General features: G+C 37.4%; 1 protein-coding gene across 2 annotated transcripts in view; it reads left to right on the top strand.

Moving 5' to 3' along the window:
- The window catches only part of SMCHD1 (structural maintenance of chromosomes flexible hinge domain containing 1), a 171955-nt gene extending 151710 nt beyond the window's left edge, over positions 1–20245 (top strand). The window contains exons 46-48 of one of the 2 annotated variants that reach the window (XM_036245063.1): positions 12999–13157; positions 13447–13561; positions 20012–20245. In XM_036245063.1, coding sequence (XP_036100956.1) covers positions 12999–13157; positions 13447–13561; positions 20012–20036 — 299 coding nt within the window. In that variant the 3' untranslated portion in view covers positions 20037–20245. The remainder of the gene's footprint in view (positions 1–12998; positions 13158–13446; positions 13562–20011) is intronic. The other variant, XM_036245064.1, reaches the window with a different exon arrangement.
- The last annotated feature ends 1394 nt before the right edge of the window (positions 20246–21639 follow it).

Raw genomic sequence — 21639 nt, 5'->3', positions numbered from 1 at the left:
CAATTCTTTGTACATTAGTGGTGTCAATTGTTACTTCTTTTGTTTTTTATTTTAATCATTTGAGTCTTCTCTCTTTGTGTCATGGTGAGTCTGGCTAAAGGTTCATCAGTCTTGTTTATCTTTTCAAAGAACCAGCTCTTGGTTTCATTGATCTTTTATATTGTTGGTGTTGGGGTTTTTTTTGTTTTTTTCCTCTATAATTTATTTTTGCTCTGAATTTGAGTATTTTCTTCCTTCTACTTTGGGTGTTTCTTTTTGTTCTCTTTCTTATTCTTTAAGTTGTAGGGTTAGATAGTTTGTTAAAAAAATTTTTTTTGTTTCCTTAGGTAGACCTATAATGCTATGAACTTGTCTCTCAAAACTGCTTTCACTGTGTCCCATAGATTTTGTGTTGTTGTGTGTTCATTTTCATTAGTTTCCAAGAAGTTTTTGATTTCTTCCTTGAGCTCATGGGTAACCCATTCATTGTTCAATAGCATGCTATTTAGCCTCAATGTGTTTGAATGTGTTTGAGTGTTTTATTATAATTGACTTCTAGTTTCATGCGATGAATTGTGATCCAAGAAGATGCTTGATATGATTTCAGTCTTCTTGAACTTGTAGGGACTTTGTTTGTGTCCTGACATGTAGTCTGTCTTTGAGAATGTCCCATGTGCACTTGAGAAGAATATATTCTGCAGTTTTGGGATGAAATAATCTAACTATCAATTATATCCACCTGATATAGTGGGTCATTTAGGGTCTCTATTTTCTTGTTAATTTTTTTTTCTAAAAGATCTGTCCAGTGATGTCAGTGGAGTGTTAAACTCCCCTACTATGATTGTTTTGCTGTAAATCTCTCCCTTAAAGTCTTCTAGAAGTTTTAAAATATATTTTGGTTCTACTATATTGGGTGCATCTTTGTTTACCAGGTTTATAAAGATCAGTTCCTTTAATAGTATGTACTGCCCTTCTTTGTCTTTTGTTATGACCTTCATTTTGAAGTCTTATTTCATCAGATATGAGTACTGCTACCCCTGCTTTCTCTTTCTTTTCTATTTGCATGGAAAATTTTTTTTAATACTTTTATTGATATTTTCATTTTTTTATTGGATTTATTTTATTTTTTAAATTTTATTTTTGTTCCAGATGTTTCTCCTTTTTTACCCCATTGACACCCTCCACCCCATCCCCCCCACCACGTCCCGGCTTTGTTGTCCATGTCCATTGGTTATGCGTACATGCATATAAGTTCTGTGGTTCATCTCATACTTCCCCCCACAACCCCCTCTTCTGAGGGTTGTCAGTCTTTACCCCACCTTCATGACTCTGGGACTACCCTGTTCCTAAGACTGTTATGTTCATTATATTTCACAAATAAGTGAGATCATGTGGTATTTGTCTTTTTCACCTTGGCTTGTTTCACTTAGAATAATACTCTCCAGTCCCTCCATGTAATTTCAAGGATAAGAGATCTTTCTTTCTTACAGCTGCATAGTACTTCATTGTGTATATGTACCACAGCTTTTTTATCCATTCGTCTACTGGTGGACACTTGGGATGTTTCCAGATATTAGCTATTGTAAATAGTGCTGCTGTGAACATGGGAGTACATATATTCTTTCTGATTGGTGTTTCAGGATTCTTAGGGTATATTCCTAGAAGTTGTATCACTGGGTCAAATGGAAGTTCAATTTTTAATTTTTTGAGGTAACACCATATTGTTTTTCATAGTGGCTGCACCAGTCTGCATGCCCACCAGCAGTGTACTACAGTCCCCTTTTCTCCACACCCTCGCCAACACTTGTTGTTTGATGATTTGTTGATGGCAGCCATTCTGACAGGTGTGAGGTGATATCTCATTGTTGTTTTAATTTGCATCTCTCTGATGATCAGTGATGTTGAGCATTTCTTCATATGTCTCTTAGCCATTTGTATGCCCTGTTTGGAGAGGTGTCTATTCAGCTCCTCTGCCCATTTTTTAATTGGGTTCTTTGTCTTCCTTTTGTTGAGTTGTATGGAGAACTCTCTATATATTGGAAATTAACCCCTTATCTAATGTATCATTGGCAATGATGTTCTCCCATACAGTGTGTTGCCTTTCCAGTTTGATGGTTGTTTCTTTTGCAGTGCAGAAGCTTTTTAGTTTGATGTAGTCCCATGTGTTCATTTTCACCTTTGTTTCTGTTGTCTTAGGTGATGTATCAGTGAAAATTCTGCTGCGTATGATGTCTGAAATTTTGTTGTCTACAGTTTCTTCTAGGATTTTTATGGATTCATGAGTCACATTTAAGTCTTTTATCCATTTTGAGTTTATTTTTGTGTATGGTGTAAGTTGATGGTCTAGTTTCATTTTTTTGCATGTAGCTGTCCAATTTTCCCAACACCATTTATTAAAGAGGCAGTCTTTGCTCCACTGTATGCTCTTGCCACCTTTGTCAAATATTAATTGGGCATATTGCTTTGGGTCCATTTCTGGGTTCTCTCTTCTGTTCCACTGGTCTATATGCCTGTTTTTGTGCCAGTACCAGGCTGTTTTGATTACAGTAGCTTTGTAGTATAACCTGATATCTGGTATTGTGATCCCACATACTTTGTACTTCTTTTTCAAGATTGCTGTGGCTATTTGAGGTCTTTTTTGTTTCCAATATGAACTTTTGAATTATTTGTTTTAGTTATGTGAAATATGTCGTTGATATTTTGATGGAGATTGCATTGAATCTATAGATTGCTTTGGGTAGTATGGACAATTTTAATGATGTTAATTCTTCCGATCCATGAACAAGGTACGTGCTTCCACTTTTTTATATCTTCCTCTATTTCTGTTTTCAATGTGCTATACTTTTCTGCAAATAGCTACTTTACTTCTTTGGTTAAGTTTATTCCTAATTATCTTATTTTTTTTTGCTGCGGTGGTAAATGGGATTTTTTTTTCAGTTTCTCTTTCTTTGAGTTCACCATTGGTGTGTAAGAATGCCGTCGATTTTTTTTCCCCCACCACATGTAGAACTTTATTATTATCACTTTACTCAATTTCTACTTTAACCCCAGCTTTTTTTTTGTTTTAAATTTTATTTTTGTTAGAGATGTTTTTCCTTTTTTAACCCATTGACACTCTCCTCCCATTTCCCCTGCCCCATACTCGGCTTTGTTGTCCATGTCCATTGATTATGCATACATGCATATAAGTTCTGTGGTTTATCTCTTCCCTCCTCCCACCAGCCCCTCTTACGAGGGTTGTCAGTCTATACCCTACTTCCATGTTTCTGGGACTACCCTATTCCTCAGACTGTTATGTTCATTATATTCCAAAAATAAGTGAGATCATGTGGTATTTGTCTTTTTCTGTTTAGCATGTTTCACTTAGGATAATACTTTCTAGGTCCCTCGGCTGTCGATTTTTTTACATTAATTTTGTATCCTGCTACTTAGCCAAATTCATTTATTAAATCTAGTAGATTTTTGATGGAATCTTTCTGGTTTTCTACATATAGTATCATGTCTTCTGCGAATAATGACAGTTTCACTTCCTCTTTTCCAATTTGGATCCTTTTTATTTTTTCTTCCTGTCTACTTGCTATGGCTAAGACTTCCAGTACTATGTTAAATAAGAGTGGCAAAAGTGGACATCCTTGTCTTGTTCCTGTTCTTAAGGGAAATGCTTTTAGATTTTGCCCATTGAATATGATGTTGGCTGTAGGTCTTTCATATATGGCCTTTATTATATCGAGATATGCTCCCTCTATTCCCAGATTGCTGAGCATTTTTATCAGAAGTCGGTGCTGAATTTTGTTGAATGCTTTCTCAGCATCTGTTGATATGATTATGTGATTTTTATATTTTATTTGTTGTATCACATTTATTGATTTGCGAATATTATACTAGCCTTGCATCCTTGGGGTGATTCCCACTTGGTCATGTTGAATAATTATATTGATGTATTGCTGGATTTGATTTGCTAGTATTTTGTTCAGGATTTTGGCATGTATGTTCATCAGGGATATTGGCCTGTAGTTTTCTTTCTTTGTAGTGTCTTTTTCTGGTTTAGAAATTAGAATTATGCTGGCCTCCTAAAACGAGTTTGGAAGTCTTCCTTCTTCTTGAATTTTTTGAAATATTTCAGGGAGAATGGGTGTTAGTTCTTCTGGGAACGTTCGGTAAAATTCCACCTGTGAAGCCATCTGGGCCTGGCCTTTTGTTTGCTGTGAGAGTCTTGATTACATCTTCAATTTCTTTGGTTGTTATTGGTCTGTTCAAGTTTTCTATCTCTTCCTGGTTCAGTTTTCAGAGACTGTGTTTCTAGAAATTTGTCCATTTTGCTTAGATTGTCGAATTTGTTGCCGTATAATTGTTCATAATATCTGTTAATGATCCTTTGTATTTCTGTGGTGTCAGTTATTATTTCTCCTCTTTCATTTCTGATTTTGTATATTTGGGTTCTCTCTCTTTGCTTCTTGGTGAGTCTAGCTAAGGGTTCATCAATCTTGTTCGTCTTTTCAAAAAACCAGCTGTTTGTTTCATTGATCCTTTGAATTGTTGTTTTGGTCTCCATGTCATTTATTTCTGCTCTAATCTTTACTATTTCCTTTCTTCTACTTGCTCTGGGGTTTTCTTTTTGTTTGCTTTCTAGTTCTTTAAGTTGTTAGGTGAGAGTCTATTAGTAATTTTTCTTGCTTCTTGAGGTAGGCCTATAGTGCTATGAACTTCCCTCAGAACTGCTTTCACTGCATCCCAGAAATTTTGTGTTGTTGTGTCTTCATTTTCATTGGTTTTCAGGAAGTTTTTAATTTCTTCCTTAATGTCCTTGGTAACCCATTCATTGTTCAATAACATGCTATTTAGCCGTCATGTGTTCAAATGTCTTTGGATGTTCTTGTTGCAATTGATTTCTGGTTGCATGCTATTGTGATCTGAGAAGATGTTTGATATGATTTCAGTCTTCTTGAACTTGTAGAGACTTAGTTTGTGCCCTAACATGTGGTCTATCTTTCAGAATGTCCCATTTGCATTTGAGAAGAATGTGAATTCTGCAGTTTGAGGGTATAATTCTCTGTAGATATCTATTTAATCCATTTGATCTAGTGCTTCATTCAGAGTCTGTGTTTCCTTGTTAATTTTTTGTCTAGAAGATCTATCCAGTGATGTCAGCAGGGTATTGAAGTCCCCTGCTAAAATTGTATTGCTGTTGATTTCTCCTTTGAAGTCCTCCAAAAGATTTTTAATATATGTTGGTGCTCCTATATTGGGTGCATATATGTTTACCAAGGTTATTTCTTCCTGTTGGATAGATTCTTTCAATATTATGTAGTGGCCTTCTTTGTCTCTCGTTATGGTCTTCATTTTGAAATCTTTATCAGATATGAGTATTGCTACCCCAGCTTTTTCTTGCTTTTCGTTTGCTTGAAAGGTTTTTTTCCATTCCTTCACTTTCAACCTGTGTGAGTCTTTTATTGTGAGCTGGGTCTCTTGTAAACAACATATATGTGAGTCATGCTTTCTTATCCAGTAGCTGTACTGTGTGTTTTTTTTATCAGAGCATTCAAACCATTCACATTTAAGGTGATAACTGATATGTACTTATTTATTGCCATTTTTGTTTAGTGTGGTTCTATTTTTCTTCCCATTTCTCCTGCTAATTATAGCAGTCCTTTTAGCATATCTTGCAGTGATCATTTGGCATTAATATATTTTCTCAGCCTCTTTTTGTCTGGAAAGCTCTTAATTTCACCTTCTATTTTGAATGATAGCCTTGCTGAAGAGAGTTGTCTTGGATTCAGATAGTTGTTTTTCATGACCTTGATTACTTCATGCCACTCCCTTCTGGCCTTTAGTATTTCTATTGAGAAGTCAGCTGAGAGCTTTATGGGGTTTCCTTTGTAAGTAACCTGTTGCTTCTCTCTTCCTGCCTTTAGGATTTTCTCTTTGTCTCTAAGTTTTGGCATTTTAATTACTAGATATCCTGGTGTGGGTCGGGTCTGTTTGGGTTCTTTCTTGGGGCTCGCTGTGCTTCTTGAACTTGAATGCCTTCTTCCTTCACCAAGTTAGGAAAGTTTCCTGTCACTATTTCTTCAAATATGTTCTCTAACCCTTGCTCATTTTCCTCCTCTTCTGGGACTCCTATGATGCAAATGTTATTATGTTTCCCGTTGTCCCACAGTTCTCTTAAGCTGTCCTTGGGCTCCCAGCCCACCACACCTTGGGCCTCCACAGATCCTACCAATGTCCCTGGTTATATGGTCCTGTCCTGCTGCTTTTCTGTTGCTTTTTTCTGAGGATTTGTCTTTATTTTAATTGTAATTCCCGTTTCATCCTGGAAGATTGTCTGCGTAGCTTCTATTCACTCCATCTCCATTTTCACATCCTCTATGCCTATCTTGTACGCAGCTGGGTCGCACAGGCCTTTCTGGTGCCACCGCACCCTGCAAGTCCCACGTGTAACTGGATAGCACAGGCCCTTTGGGCACCAGGCTATATGCCTATATTATGGGCTGCTGGTTTGCACCGGCCTGTCTGGTGCTTCAGCACCCCACAGGTCTCATGGGTAACTATATTGTGCCGTCCCTGCTTGGTCGCAGTCCTCGCTGGTGCTTCAGCACCCCGCAGGTCCTGAGTGTAACTAGATAGCACAGTCCCTGCCGGGTAGCACAGGCCTCTCTGGTGCGTCAGCATTCTTCAGGTCCCGTGGTCACAGTATCTGCTGGGTCACACAGGCCTCTCTGTTGCTCCCGCACCTTGCAATTCCAGGGGGTGGGTAGCTGGATCGCACCAGTCTCTCTTGACCACTGACTTCCCACTGCTCTTGTAAGCTACTGGACCGAACAGCCCTCTGTGGAGCCCCAGGTCCCACCCCTGGCAGCTGGGGAGTGCTGCTGCCCCATGGGGCTCAACTCCTACTCAGCTTTAGGTGTAGTTTTGGGGGATGGGTCTCAGCTGCTGGTCTGTGCTTCTGTTGCCTGGGGCTAGATATCTGCTCCCCAGCCTCTGTTGCTGGGGTATAGTAGCAACTCTGATAGAGTTGCTACTATGGGGGATGGTGCTGGGCTGAGGGCTGTCTGTGGCTTCTGCACCCAGCACCTTGGAGCTCCACTACTGTACACTGATCTGTGTAGACCCAGAGTGTCCACTGGTCCCATGGTGCCAGGTGTGCTGGTGGACTCAGGTTGCTAGGCCCTAGCTGCTCCCACTGCCTCCTCCCAAGGAAGACCTGGGATCTTCCAAAATGGTGGGACCTCCCCTTGGAGCAGGGAGAAGCACCCTGAAGGGCGGCTTACCATGGTAGCTGACTGATCCTGTCCACAGCACAGGAACTTTCTGCTCCGCGGCTCTGCACTGCTTGAGTTTGGTCATCCACCTTCACGTCCACTCACACTCTCTCACACACTCACCTTCCCTCCGGTCCTACCCGCCGCCATCTTCTTAAAGTTATTATTGATAGGTACTTATTTGTTGCAATTTTAATTCTTTTTTTGTTTGTTTTATTGATTTGAGAGAGAAAGGAAGAGAGAGAGAGAGAAACATCGATGAGAGAGAACATTGATTGGCTGCCTCCTGCATGCCCCCCACTGGGGATTTGGCCCATAACCTGGGCATGTGCCCTGACCGGGAATCGAACCTGCAACCTCTTGGTGCATGCTCAACCACTGAGCCACACTGGCTAGGTGCCATTTTAATTTTTTATGCCTGTGTTCCTCTCTTTTTTTATTCTTATTATTACAACCATCCCTTTAGCATTTCTTGCAGTGATGGTTTGGTGGTAGTAAATTCCTTTAGCTTTTTTTTTTATCTGTGAGGCTCCTCATTTCACCTTCCATTTTGAATGATAGAGTAGTCTTGGATTCAGTCCCTTGCTTTTCATTACTTTGTATAGTGCATGCCACTTTCTTCTGGCCTGAGGTGTTTCTATTGAGAAAGCAGCTGACAGTCTAATGAAAGCTCCCTTTTAGGTAACTTTCCGTCTTACTCTTGCTGCCTTTCAGATTCTTTCTTTGTCTTTACCATTTGCCATTTTGTTATGATGTCTCTAAGTGTGGATCTTTTTGAGTTCCTCCTGATTGGGACTCTCTGTGTTTTGTGGATTTGTGTAACTTCTTCACCAGGTTAGGAAAGTTTTCTGTCATAATTTCTTAAAACAGGTTTTTTATTTCTTTCTCCGTTTCTTCTTTCGGTACACCCTGTGATGCAAATGTTCTTATGTTTCATATTGCTGCAAAGCTCCATTAAACTCTTCTTCTGCCTTTTAATATTTTTTTCCATTTGCTGCTCTAATTGAATGTTCTTTTTCTACGTTGTCTTCTAAATCACTGATTCAGTTCTCTGCTTCTTTTAATCTACTATTGAATTTTTCCAGAGTATTCTTTATTTCATTCTTCATTTCCACTTTATTCTTATTCATGGTTTCTGCATCTTTTTATAATTCTCATTGAGTTGCTTGTAAATCTCATTAAGTTGTTTTGGCGCCCTTATAACCATTACTTTGAAATCTTTATCTGATAAGTTGCTTGCCTCCATTTTATTTAGTTCCTTTTCTGGCCATTCCTTTTCTTTCATTTAGGGATTATTTCCTTGTCTCACCATTTTATATAACCATTGGGTGGTCCAGGGCTGGGTCTTGGGAGCATGTTGGTGCTTTCAGGGGTGTTGGGTCGCTGCGGGTCACACGAGCTGGATCATGGGTCATGTATGCTGGATCTTGGATCTGGTGCAGTTGTCCAGGGGTGCTAGTGGCTCATGGTGGCAGTAGTGGTGGGGCTGACAGCTCATGGTGAGGCCAGGGGTTGCTGTCACAGGTGCAGCAGCTCTTATTGATTGTGGTGGCAGCAGCAGTTCCAGCGGCTCTCAGCCACAGTAATGGGGGGTGTCGGTGACTGTCTGCAGCAATGGGGCCGGTGGGATGGTGGCTCTCTGCTTAGGGTGGGCCTGCAGTGCCAGCATCTTGTGGCTGCAACAGGACTGGCAGCTCTCTGCTGCGTTGGGTTCCATGGGAGTGGTGGCCCTTCGCGACTGGGGGAGAGGCGGTCAGCCTGAGTACAATCTGCGACGGCTCCCAGGGGCTGGATCTCTGCCATTCCCTGCAGCCTACTCTCAAGAATGACCCTACAGATCCCCCAAAATTGTACACTCTCTGATCCCAAGCAGGGAGAAGAGCCTGGCCGAGAGCATGCTTCTGCAGCCAGCAGCTCCCTCCACACAGAGTGCCTAAACAGTTGGCCCTGAGTTTCCCCACTTATATGGAGATGCCTACCCACACCCACTCACAATCTCACCCTTAACCCGGTCCTGCCCACTGCCATGTTGGCTCCCAGAAAAAGAAATTTTCAACTAGACTACCACCACAAAAATTGTACTAATACAATTAAAAGTAGAGTATTTGTCTTCTAAATCATTTTGCCTACACAGTGTTTTGCATTGTAGTATTTAATATGAGGTAACAGCATATCAGATCCAAAAAATGAATATTTACATGTTATAAATAAAATGATTAAAAATATGACCATGAGTATCATATAAAAACATTAAGTTTTTTTATTAAAAAGCATCCTTATCCTAGCTGGTGTGGCTCAGTTGGTTGAAGCATCGTCCTGTGAACCAAAAGATGGTGGGTTTGATTCCTGGTCAGGGTACATACCTAGGGTGCAGGTTCCATCGCTGGTCAGGTGGGTTGGGGAATCAACCAATTGATGTTTCTTTTTCATATTGGTATCTCTCTCTCCCCTATCCCACTCCTCTCTCTAAAATCCATTTTAAAAAGAAAAAGTAGGCCCATCTGGTGTGGCTCAGTGGATTGAGCGTCATCCTATGGACTGAGAGGTTCTGGTTTGAGTCCGGTCAGGGCACATGCCTGGGTTGCTGGCTCAGTCCCCAGTAGGGGGCGTGCTGGACGCAGCCAATCAATGTTTCTCTCTTACATCGATGTTTCTGTCTCTCTCTCCCTTCCTCTCTCTCTAAAAAATCAATAAAAACATGTTTTAAAAGGAAAAAGCAGACATATTTTTAAAATAGTATCCTTTTCTATATATTTTTCCAGTTTTGCACAATGAACAGTGTGTGTCACTTTTATAATTAGAAAAACTTAGTAATTGTTTTTTAATACTCATGTTTTTTGAACCAGTAATTGATCTTCTAGGAAACATGCCTAAACAAACAATCCTAAAAACAGAGAGGACTTTTTTTTATTCAGATGAATATTGCAGCCTTGTTTTTCGAGCAAAACATTAGAAATGTTAAATGTGTTCATTGACTTTATAATCTGGGAAATGCCTGTTACAACGTTAAATGGCAAGTGGTTAAGAAATGGAAATGAAAACGTCACACATGTTAAAAATTAAACCTGCAAACTTGTGCAATGAAAAGACAAGAAAAAGATGAGATGGTAGACCTACCAATTTTCTCCCAACCTGCCTTCTTTACTTTCTATGTTATCTCAGATATTTTATAGAGATCTTATAAGTAGAAATACTTTTTAAAAAATTACTAAAATAAGCCCTGGGCTGTTTTCTCAGTGGTTAGAGCATTGCCTTGCATACTGAAGGGTCACAGGTTTGATTCCTGGTGAAGGGCACATACCTGGGTTGCAGGTTCGATCCCAGCTCTATTTGGGGTTGTACAGGAGGGAGGCAACCAATTGATGTGTCTCTCTCACATCAGTGTTTCTCTCCCAACCCCCCCCCCTCTTCCTCCCACTCTCTCTAAAAATTAATGGGAAAATATCCTCAGATAAGGATTAACTAAAAAAAAAAAAAAGGAAAAGAAACAGTGACCAAGATTAAGTGCAAAGATTTTCAGGGCAAGAATATTTTGTCTTATTTTATTATGGAAATAAATCGAGTATATAGTGAATTCCCATGGACCTATCACCTAGCTACTTTTATTTCAGTTATACCTACCCCTCCCACAACTTGCCTCCCTCTTCCTCTCCCCAGGTAGATTATTTTGGAAAATTTCAAAGCAGAGATTCTAGTATATTTTTTTTCGCATAATTTTTTCTCAGCCATCAGTTCATATCAGTTTTTTGCTAATAAGTTCTTAGAATCATGTTTGAAAAGACCTAAATATTTTTAGTGAAGTCTACCTCCCCATCGAACTGCTCAAATCTTCCAGTGGTGAGAAAGTTGCTTCTGCCATCTAAGCAACCTTAACTTACCTAACAACAGCCCTTTAGATATCCTTTGAATTCTTTTGTATTGTTTTTGGTAGCTGTGCTTATGTTGTCATTCCCTAGTACAGTGAAATAATTTATATCTTTCTTCATATGTATCATACAGAAATTAATGCAGTGTAATTTGAGTTTTCTTCCCTTTTTATGAACTGATTTTTTAAAGTATTTTGATGTTTTCATAGTAAAGCCTCATCAGTTTGTTGTGTTTTTGTTTGTTTTTTCCAGATAAAAAATTTTTGACAGCAAATATTATGAAAGGTCTAAGTTTGTAAACAGAATTGAACGTGAATTTTGAATTTTTCTCTTTGGCAAAATTATATTAAATGAGTAAGGAAAGACTTTTATAGACACTATGGTAAATAGAAGTTACATTTCATATACAAAAAGTTGGAGGTTGATAAGGTATATTAAATTAAGTTGCTATTGTCCATTTTATGCATAAAATATGAACCTACTATTAGTGCTGCATTTAATGGGAAATGCTTAATCCAACTTTCTGCTTATAAATATTCTATTGAAACATTGGAATATAAATAGGGTTTCAGTTTTTAATGATCTGAAGTTTTATCTCTTAAGAAATGCAACATCGCCCTGGCCAGTTTGGCTCAGCGGTTAGAGCGTCGGCCTGCGGTCCGGAGAGACCCGGGTTCGGTTCCCGCTAAGGGCACATACTTCGGTTGCAGTTTGTCCCCAGCCCTGGTTGGTCGTGCGGGTGGCAGCCACTCGATGTGTCCCTTCACGTCGATGTTTCTCTCTCTCTCTCCCTTCCTCTCTCTCCCTGCCACTCTATCTGTACAAAAAATGGAAAAATATCCTCGGGTGAGGATAAAAAAAAAAGAAAGAAATGCAGCATCACTGACATACAAGTATGGACATAATTTTGTAACTCATTCACATATAAAATAAGTATTATTTAATGTACATAGAAAACATTTTTTTACAATGAAATTGGAAGTACTACCAGACCACAAAACCAGTCTTTTTTCTAAATACCTTTAAGAGTTCCCAGTAAGTCATAAAGAATTTAGAAATGATCTTGTCATCAGTCACTTACATATACAGAATTTGTATTTAAATATATTCATAAGCATATACAGATAATGCATGCATGTGTATTTGCTTTTTCTTTCTAAGAATAGATTCCTAAAATGCTTTGTGAGCCACAAGGAAAGTCAAAGGTAGTATGAAGGTATTTATAAAACCATTTAAAATTGTATAAAGCATTCTTGGCCCAGGGACTGTAGTTGCTGACTCCTGGACTAGAATATAGTCACTGTATTTAATATTTAGTCTAATAAATCATATAGACAGATGATAAATAGTCCCAAATTTGAATAATGTAATACATTTTAAGAAAAATAATAGAAGGAAAGTTAAATATTTTAAAAATTAAATATTTTATCAAAAGTACATTTTTTGAAAGCTATGTTTAAGTTAACAGTCATGTCTGTTAGAAGCAGTGATTTTCTAACAGTACTACATTTAATGTGTTTGCACCCCCCTCAAATGTGTCTATGTAAAATTAGATTGAATACTGAATAACAAACAGGATGTAAACATTGACTGAGTGAGTGATCCCATTTACAGAGCACTTTAATGTTGAAAACTCCTTATACAGAAATCAATTTAGTAAAGTCAAGCAATTGAAGGAAATTAAAATTTAACAAGCCAACAGTCTTGTGCTGGAGGTCTAAACTGTTCTTTCTTATTTCATTTGTTTACATTGAACATTTTGTGGCTTTACAAGTACTTCCCACATGTTTCTGTATAACACAGTACCCAATATTACTAATTCTTCTTTCCTAAAACCATAATTTTATATGATATCAGTAGTTTTAATCAAATTTCTTTGGTTTCTTTGAAGATCTTCTTCAACAGTATCGTAGTGCTCTGGATAAGTTGAACAGTCTGACCAAGGACCTTAACAATGAATTAGAGTATCTTCAGTCTCCTGAAATGAAGAAGAAAAAACAAGAACTTGATGAACGAGAGAAAACTCTGAAACTAGTAGAGCAGCAACTAGGTATGTGTTTGTTTTTTGTTAACATCTACTTTCTCTGCATGAAGATAAATATTTATGATTAAAGAAGTTCAACCATAAGAAGAAAGAATGCAAATGATCCAGAACTTAAATCTACAGATACTCTTAACCTCTGAGTCATTTGATAAATGGTTGTAAACTCTTCTATCAGCAAGAATAGTAAGAATCATTCTCAGTATTATTTATTAATTCTTTTTCTGTATCTTAAGATGTATTTGCTTTTCTTGCTTATAATTCCAGTCTTTTAAAATTTAATTTTATACCTTTATAGGTATGACTCCCACACGTAAGTGTAATGATTCATTATGTCATCCAACAAAGGTTGAAATGACAGATTGTCCAGTTCCTTCTAAAAGAATGAGAAGAGAAGTTACAAGACAAAATAGGTAAGTCTGTTGATGACCTGAAAGTTATCATTGATTAGTTTATCAAAGCTCTTGTCTTTAAAGCTCTTTATGCTTTAAAAAATAGCCTGAGTTTATTTCTAATTTCCCCCTTGAGCCAGAATTAGTAATTTTTAATTGAATTAATGATGAATAATGAAGGAAGACATAATCATTATATTCTCCTAGGGTATTCTAATTTTCTAAATTATTTTTGTTAATTATTTGGTGCTATATATTGCTGGATGAATAAAGTGAAATGCATAGATAGGAATTTAATTCATTCCATATAATACATGACTTAAGGCATTAGAGCCTAAATCTGTCACGAATTTGAAAAAGTCTCAATTTAACAAGTACACAGGAGGTGAGGGGAATTTAGGACCAAGTTAAATGCCCGGCCAGTGTGGCTCAGTGGTTGAGCATCGACTCATGCACTAAGAGGTCACTGGTTCCATTTCCAGTCAGGACACATGCCCACATTGTTGGCTCAATCCCCAGTGAGGGGCATGCAGGAGGTGGCCAATTGATGTTCTCGCTCACTGATGTTTCTCTCCCTCTCTCTCTTCCTCTCTCTCTCAAAATCAATAAAGAAAAAAAATTTTTTAAAAGAAGGATGAACTAGCCCTGGCCGGTTTGGCTCAGCGGTTAGAGCGTCGGCCTGCGGTCCTGAGAGACCCAGGTTCGGTTCCCGCTAAGGGCGCGTACCTCGGTTGCAGTTTGTCCCTGGCCCTGGTCGGTTGTGCGGGTGGCAGCCACTCGATGTGCCCCTTTCACGTCCATGTTTCTCTCTCTCTCTCTGTTCCTCTCTCTCCCTCCCACTCTACCTGAACAAAAAATGGAAAAGTGTCCTCCGGTGAGGATTAAAAAAATAAATAAATAAAAAATAAAATAAAAGAAGGATGAACTATTGTAGAATAAAAGTGATTGAAAGATGTAACGATCAAATGTCATATGTAGCCCTTTTTTGGATCTGTATTTAAATCTTTAAAATGACAACTTTGAAATAATTTAGAGAAATTTTAATATCACCTGGATATTAGCTATATCAAGAAATTATTAATTTTATTAACAACAGCCTCATGATATTTATATTAAAATAAATGTATGTTAGAAATTTGTGCTGAGGTACTTATTAATTAAATAATATGATGATTTGTATATACTCTAAAATACTGCAGGAAGAAAACGTGATAGGATATCAAAATAGATTGGATAGATTGTTATAATTACTGAAGCTTTTTTTATGTAGGTTTCTCATAATTTAAACACTTTTTTATTGATTTTGGAGAGAGAGGAAGAGGGAGGGAGGGAGAGAGAGAGAGAGACAGAGAGAGAGAGAGAGAGACATCGATGAGAGGGAACATCGATTGGCCGCCTCCTACATGCCCCACAGTGGGGATCAGGTCCACAACCTGGGTATGTGTCCTGACCAGGAATCGAACTGGTGACCTCTTGGTGCATGGGTTGATGCTCAACCAATGAGCCACACCAGATGAGTGGTTTTCCATAATTTTTAAATAAATGTTTTATTAAAGATGGGGAGCATTTTTCTAGTTTTTTAAGAGACCAGTGGAGAAATCCCTACTGAGCAGTTCTAAACTAAAGTACCTATACTTGAAGCTACATCATAGCCTTAGCACTGAATTAGCCCAAGACCTTACATTACAGTAGCACTACTACAGATGGCAGTGATATGGATCTTGTTGATTAAGATTTTAGATCAATTCAGAAGTGGTGTGGGCTAAAGTTTATTAGTTTATCATTATGTAGTTAGTAGTAGTACTGTCATTTACAAAGTTACATAAATCAAATGGTAATGATTATGTTGTATAGTAATGTGAGCCACACCTGTGATTTGAAATTTTCTGGGAGCCATATTAAAAAGAAACTGAGATTAATTTTGATAATAGATTTTATTGAATCCAGTATACAAAATATTTTTGTTGTAGATTTTATTGAATCCAGTATACAAAATATTGTCGTTGTAGCATGTAGACAACATGACAAATTATTACTGAGATATTTCATATTATTACTTTATATATATATATATGTGTGTGTGTATGTGTATATATATATATATAAAATCTTTGAAATTCTGAAGACAACATATCTCTATTAGGTCTAGGTAAATTGCAAGTGCTATGGAGCCACACATGGCTAGTGGCTTCCACAGCACAGATACAGAAAGAGCTTATGATGATGAGATCTTATGTCCTCTGTCATCTTCGTCTTATCCCATTCCCTAGAGGCAACCTTTGTTTTAGCAGTTTAATTTTAGTTTTTCTGTTGTAGCCTCCATTTAAAAAATATATATTTATGTCTGTCTTACCAGCTTTCAGACAGTACAGTTCCCCTAACCCCTTGGTGTGGATGTTTGTCTTACCTGGCCCACCTAAAGACTTTTGGACTGAATTATTTTAGAACTTTTTCGCTATCATAATTATTTCCTTATATTCTGTCCTGCAACCACAACCAGAGCCTCCATGCTTTTTGCAAAGGTAGAGAACAGTAAACCACATACATTATTATGGCTTTGTAAATAATTAGTACTAAGTGAAGTTGTGTGCTAGGATTACATTTTCTTCTCTATAAAGTTCTAGGCCACCAGTCAGTGTTCCAAACATCAAGATCAAATAAATCTTCCATACTGTATCAGTTCTTAAAATTGTGTTAAATTTTAATCCCTTTCTTATTTAAACTTGGATATTATTAATTTTTCTGGAGTTTCTTTTTTTTTTTTTCCTTTATTGATTTAAGAGAGAAAGGAAGGGAGAGGGAGAGAGAGATAGAAGCATCGATGAGAGAGAACATTGACTGGTTGCCTCCTGCATGCCCCCAGCTGGGGATTGGGCCCACAACCTGGGCATGTGCCCTGACAGGAAATCAAACCGGCGACCTCTTGGTGCATGGGTCGATGTTCAACCACTGATCCACACCAGCTGGCAATTTTTCTGGAGTTTCTAATTTCCTTTTCTTTATTTTCCCCCAACTATTTGTCTTGATCACATACTCTTCCTCCTGCTTTAGTGGGTAGTAACTATGTAGGCCTCCTAGGCCTTCCTTGGCTACTCTCTTGGGTTGAATCCACTGTGTCTTGGATTCCTTGTCTTTCTCTCTTATAACTTTCTTAGGAAAAGTGTATTCAAAGAAACACAGACCTCTTGCATGTCTGAAAATGTCTTCATTCTACCTGTACATTTGATTGAAGTTTTCTGGTGATAACAGGATACAAAGAAGGCTAGAGTATACTAAAGGAGGAGTGACTGGAAATAGTCTAGAGACAGTGGCAGAGACAAAGGGGGATGGGAACAAGATGGAAAGGGAGAGGAAACCACAGCCTAGAATATGCCAGATGTTCAAACCAAAACTTCAAAATATTTGTTCACTTGTTTTCAGGTATTACAGCTGCACCATAAAATTAGGTAACTGTGATAATTAGTTATTTAAATGTTGGTATATTGGCTTAAGTATATATGTTGGTGGCACCTTAGAGGCTTATCCAGTGCTGGTATTTAAGGGAGCTGGTAGCCCGATGGTTAGCTCTCCAGCCACACACTTAAAGCAAAGCCTACTGGCCCACAGATCCCTGCTGTGCCTTGTCGCACTTACATTTTCCACTCAGAAAGGAGACTTGATGGGCAGATAGTTCTATTTTTATAACAGGGGAAGAAATGCAGGCCAGCAGCACAATCCTCTTTTTTAAATATAATCATAACCAGGAATCATCATGCATATACATGTGAGAGAAAAATCCAAGATAAATAGCAAAACCAATCCTGGAAAATAATGTAGTCAAACTCTTTACATTTTATAATTTTTAATAAGATTGCAGAAGGAGTTATGTTCACAAAACTCAGAGGGTAGTAGGAGATACTGATGGGACAAGATTATAGATTTCAAATACTGTTGGTGAAATTAAAAATTCAGAGGACTAAAGTCAAAGAAACTTCCTACAAAATAAAGTATGTGCAGACAAAGGAAGAGACATAGAGAACCAATTCAGACTATTAGAAATCCTAGAAAGAAGAAAATGTAGAAGAAAAAATAGATGGAAGATAATTTTCCAGCGGCCCAACCTAATGACTGACAAAAGAGCTCTAAGATGATTAATAGAAAAATTTTAGAATATCAAGGAAAGGTGGGTGAGTGTAAATCTTTTCAAAGAGTGAAAAGGAGACCCATAATGTCAGTGCAGATTTTGGCACACAGAAAACAAGCAACAAAATGTCAGCCATTATTGTTTAGCTTTGTGTTGGCAGTGTTAGAAGTTTTAGATTGAAAATTTGGTATATTCTAGACTCTGGCTTCCTCCGTTTTTGCATCTTGTTTATCTTTGGGAAATTTAAGTTAGTGTTTAATTAGTAATTTTCCCATACACATTCTTCGTCTATACTCCATAAATTTTAAACTAATCTCACACTATCTCAAAAACATTAGAGCATTTGAAATTAAAGTATCTTGGTATTGAAATAGTGATATATTTCATCCTTATGATCAGTAACAAATTTAATAGTAGGAAATAGCAACATAATGTATATGTATGTTTATGTGTTTGTACTGATCTTTGTGTATGTAGATTATATACTTACTTATTATAAGCTTTTATAGAGATTACATACCATATTTCACCAAGTCTAAGATGTTATTAATTATAAGGAAAAATTATAGAAACTTTCATGAGCATTAAAGAAATGCACTGCAAATTAACTCATGACATTAAAAGGTGGATTTCAAAGATGTTAAATGTGGAAAAACATGTAGATCTTAGAGTCAACAAAATATACTTAGCACTATGTGATACTACACAGGAGACTTATTTTCTTTCATAGAGACTTGTTTTCTAATCTATTTTCTAATCTATTTTCTACTCATAAAGATCACAAATGAGCTCTTTATCAAAAATGTGTATCTTGTATTTGGAGATGGCAGTTTAGGGAACTATCATTAGAAAATAAAGTATTTAGATGTACCTTAATAAAAATATCTGCATAGATATATATACCAAGGTATTCACTATGTTCATCTCTATGTGAATGGAATTAAAGGTATTTTTAAATATTTTTTTTCTTTTGCTTGTCTTTATTTTGTAACTTTTATTATAATAAGCATTATAATTGGTAATTTTTAAATTTATAATTTCATTAAGGAAGAGGGGGATAAGTAAGTGAAAATTTCAGATTTTGAGTCTGATATACCATTGTAGAGAACTATGGTACTACTCGGCCAGTGTGGCTCAGTGGTTGAGCATCTACCTGTGCACCAAGAGGTTGTCAGTTCAATTCCCCATCAGGGTACTTGCCCAGGTTGTGGGCCCGATCCCCAGTGAGATCCCCAATGCGGGGGCATGCAGGAGGCAGCCATTCGATGTTCTCGCTCATTGATGTTTTTATCTCTCCCTCTCCTGTCCTCTCTCTCTAAAATCAATTAAAAAAAAAAAATTAAGAACTATTGTACAGTCTGGCCGGTGTGGCTCAATGGTTGAGTGTCAACCCATGCACCAGGAGGTCACCAGTTAGGTTTCTGGTCAGGACACATGCCCAGGTAGTGGGCCCGATCACCAGTGGGGGGCATAGGAGGTGGCCAGTCGATGTCTTCTCTCATTGATGTTTCTTCTTTTTTTTTTTTTTTATCCTCACCCAAGGACATTTTTCCATTTTTTGTTCAGGTAGAGTGGGAGGGAGAGAGAGGAACAGAGAGAGAGGGAGAGAAACATCGATGTGAAAGGAACACATCGAGTGGCTGCCACCCGCACAACCGACCAGGGCCGGGGACAAACTGCAACCGAGGTACACGCCCTTAGCGGGAACTGAACCCGGGTCTCTCAGGACTGCAGGCCGACGCTCTAACCGCTGAGCCAAACAGGCCAGGGCTCTCATTGATGTTTCTATCTCTCTCTCCCTACCTCTCTAAAAATCAATAAAGAGCCTTGGCCAGTTTTTCTCAGTGGTTAGAGCATTGACCTGCAGACCAGAGTCCCGAGTCTTGGTTGCAGTTTGCCCCTGGCCCTGATTGGGGTCTGTTGGGGTTGTGTGGGTGGCAGCCTGTTGAATGTGTCTTTCTCAGGTCGATGTTTCTCTCTCTCTCTCTCTCTCTCTCTCTCTTCCCCCCTCTCTCCCTCTCACTCTATCTGAAATAAATAAATATCAATAAAGAAAAAAATTTTAAAGAAAAGAATTATAGTACAAATTACTTACCTCTTCTATATATGTGTACTGCTTTTATTTTGAGACTTTCTCACTTTTTCTTTCTTTGGTGGTATACATATCCAAGGAGTGATTATGTACAAGAATTTAATTAAATCTGTTTACACCAAGAGTTATCGTAATTAATAGAACATAGGTCCATTGGATATTTAACCATACAGATCTGATGAGGGAGTTTGGGAAAGGAAAACTTTGTTAATATATATTTTATTAAGTTTGTTTTATTTTTTTCCATTATGACCAGGACTGTAACCAAAACAAATGTGTGAAAGGTGACAGAGAAGAGGGGACGTTTGGTCTCAGTAAGCATGCCCAGCCTTCTACAGCTCTGTTTCAGAAGACTAAAGAGGTGACTTACCAGACTGAATATTTCTGGGGCATTCATTTCCATGTCTGTCCAGATGGGACTGGAAGCAACCATTCAATTTTATGAATCGCACTGGACAATATGGATTTAACTGTAATTATTCCTGTCAACATGCCCTTTGGTTGTCCTTATCTTGCAAATGTGTCAGAGGAAAAGGTGCAAATATGGCAGTGACTATAAAACTGGCACATAGCATTTATTAATCCTGAAGAAAAGTGTATGTACTATTTTTCAATATGATTACTATGGATATGCTAAAACTATTTCTTGTAAACCTTTTTATTACTTTTGTGATTTAACAAAACTGTTTTGTTGGTTGTGTCTAAGGAAAATTTCAGAAGTTAGGCATTTAATTTTAAATATATGAGGAGACTCTTAATGAAGAATTCAAAATAAAAGTAGAAAAAGCACAGGCATCTGGAAATTCAAATGTTACAATACATGGAAAAATATTAAATTCATGAGTGAACTTGTGACAACAGTAGCATTTTAGCCCTGGCCAGTTTAGAGCGTTGGCCTGCTGGCCCAGTTGGAGTCGTGTGGGTGGCAACAACTCCATGTGTCTCTCTCACGTCAATGTTTCTCTCTCTCTCTCTTTTCCCCCCTCTCTCCCTCCCGCTCTATCTGAATAAAAGTGCAAAAAAAGTCCTCGGATGAGGATAAAAAAAAAATAGCATTTTAAATTTCTGAAGACTTATCCTGTGTATATATAAAATATGCCATTGCATTCATTTTTGTAAGTATTGTTTGACTCTACTAATACTAGATTATATAGTCTCAGACTTGATTCTACGTTTGCATTATTTTGGAATTTTTTATTACTATTTTTAAAGGGTTAAAGAAGTTGTATACTTCCATATTAATGCAATAAGGCCCTGCTAGAAAGTGGCTTCAAACACATTTGAATTGTGTATTAATCAAAGCCAACATGTCAATATATATGTCTTTGTGTAAGTCCAGTCGTATTGGTCTGTGAAGTAACTTTGTAAGGAAATACTTTTGGTACAGTTTTATGTCCCAGGAAATGTGTGTGTTTTTTAATCTTTTCTAAATATACAGCGAGGTAAATAAAGAGGTTATTGTTTTTTGTTTTGTTTTTTTCCCTATTGAATAGATTCTTTTTTGATTGAAAGCTACCTAAAAGTTATAACCTTGGTAAAAACCATTATGATGTTAACCTGTCTTTATAATTGGAAGTCATTTAACTGTTTTGCTGAAGAAACAAATAAAATGACAATAATAGAATTAGCTAAAGGGAAGATTGAATTCCTTTTAAGTGAAACTTGTTGTTATTTGTTCTTAAATATTAGTACTAAAAAGATAAAAGTCCCATTTTCTATAATTATTATACTTTTGCCTCTCTGGCTTGGTTATTACAATTATTTTAAATGGGTGGAATTCAATTGTGTTTTAGTATATAATTTTCAAATATTTTTTAGTAAAAAGTTTGAATTTGTATCATTTTTATGCTGTTAAAATGACTTTTCAGTTATATCTGATAAATA

The sequence above is a fragment of the Molossus molossus genome, unplaced genomic scaffold, assembly GCF_014108415.1.
Source record: "Molossus molossus isolate mMolMol1 unplaced genomic scaffold, mMolMol1.p scaffold_m16_p_6, whole genome shotgun sequence".
Classification (NCBI taxonomy): Eukaryota; Metazoa; Chordata; class Mammalia; order Chiroptera; family Molossidae; genus Molossus; species Molossus molossus.
The sequence above is the reverse complement of the archived record's forward strand: the minus strand, read 5'-3'. Positions and strand labels throughout refer to the sequence as shown.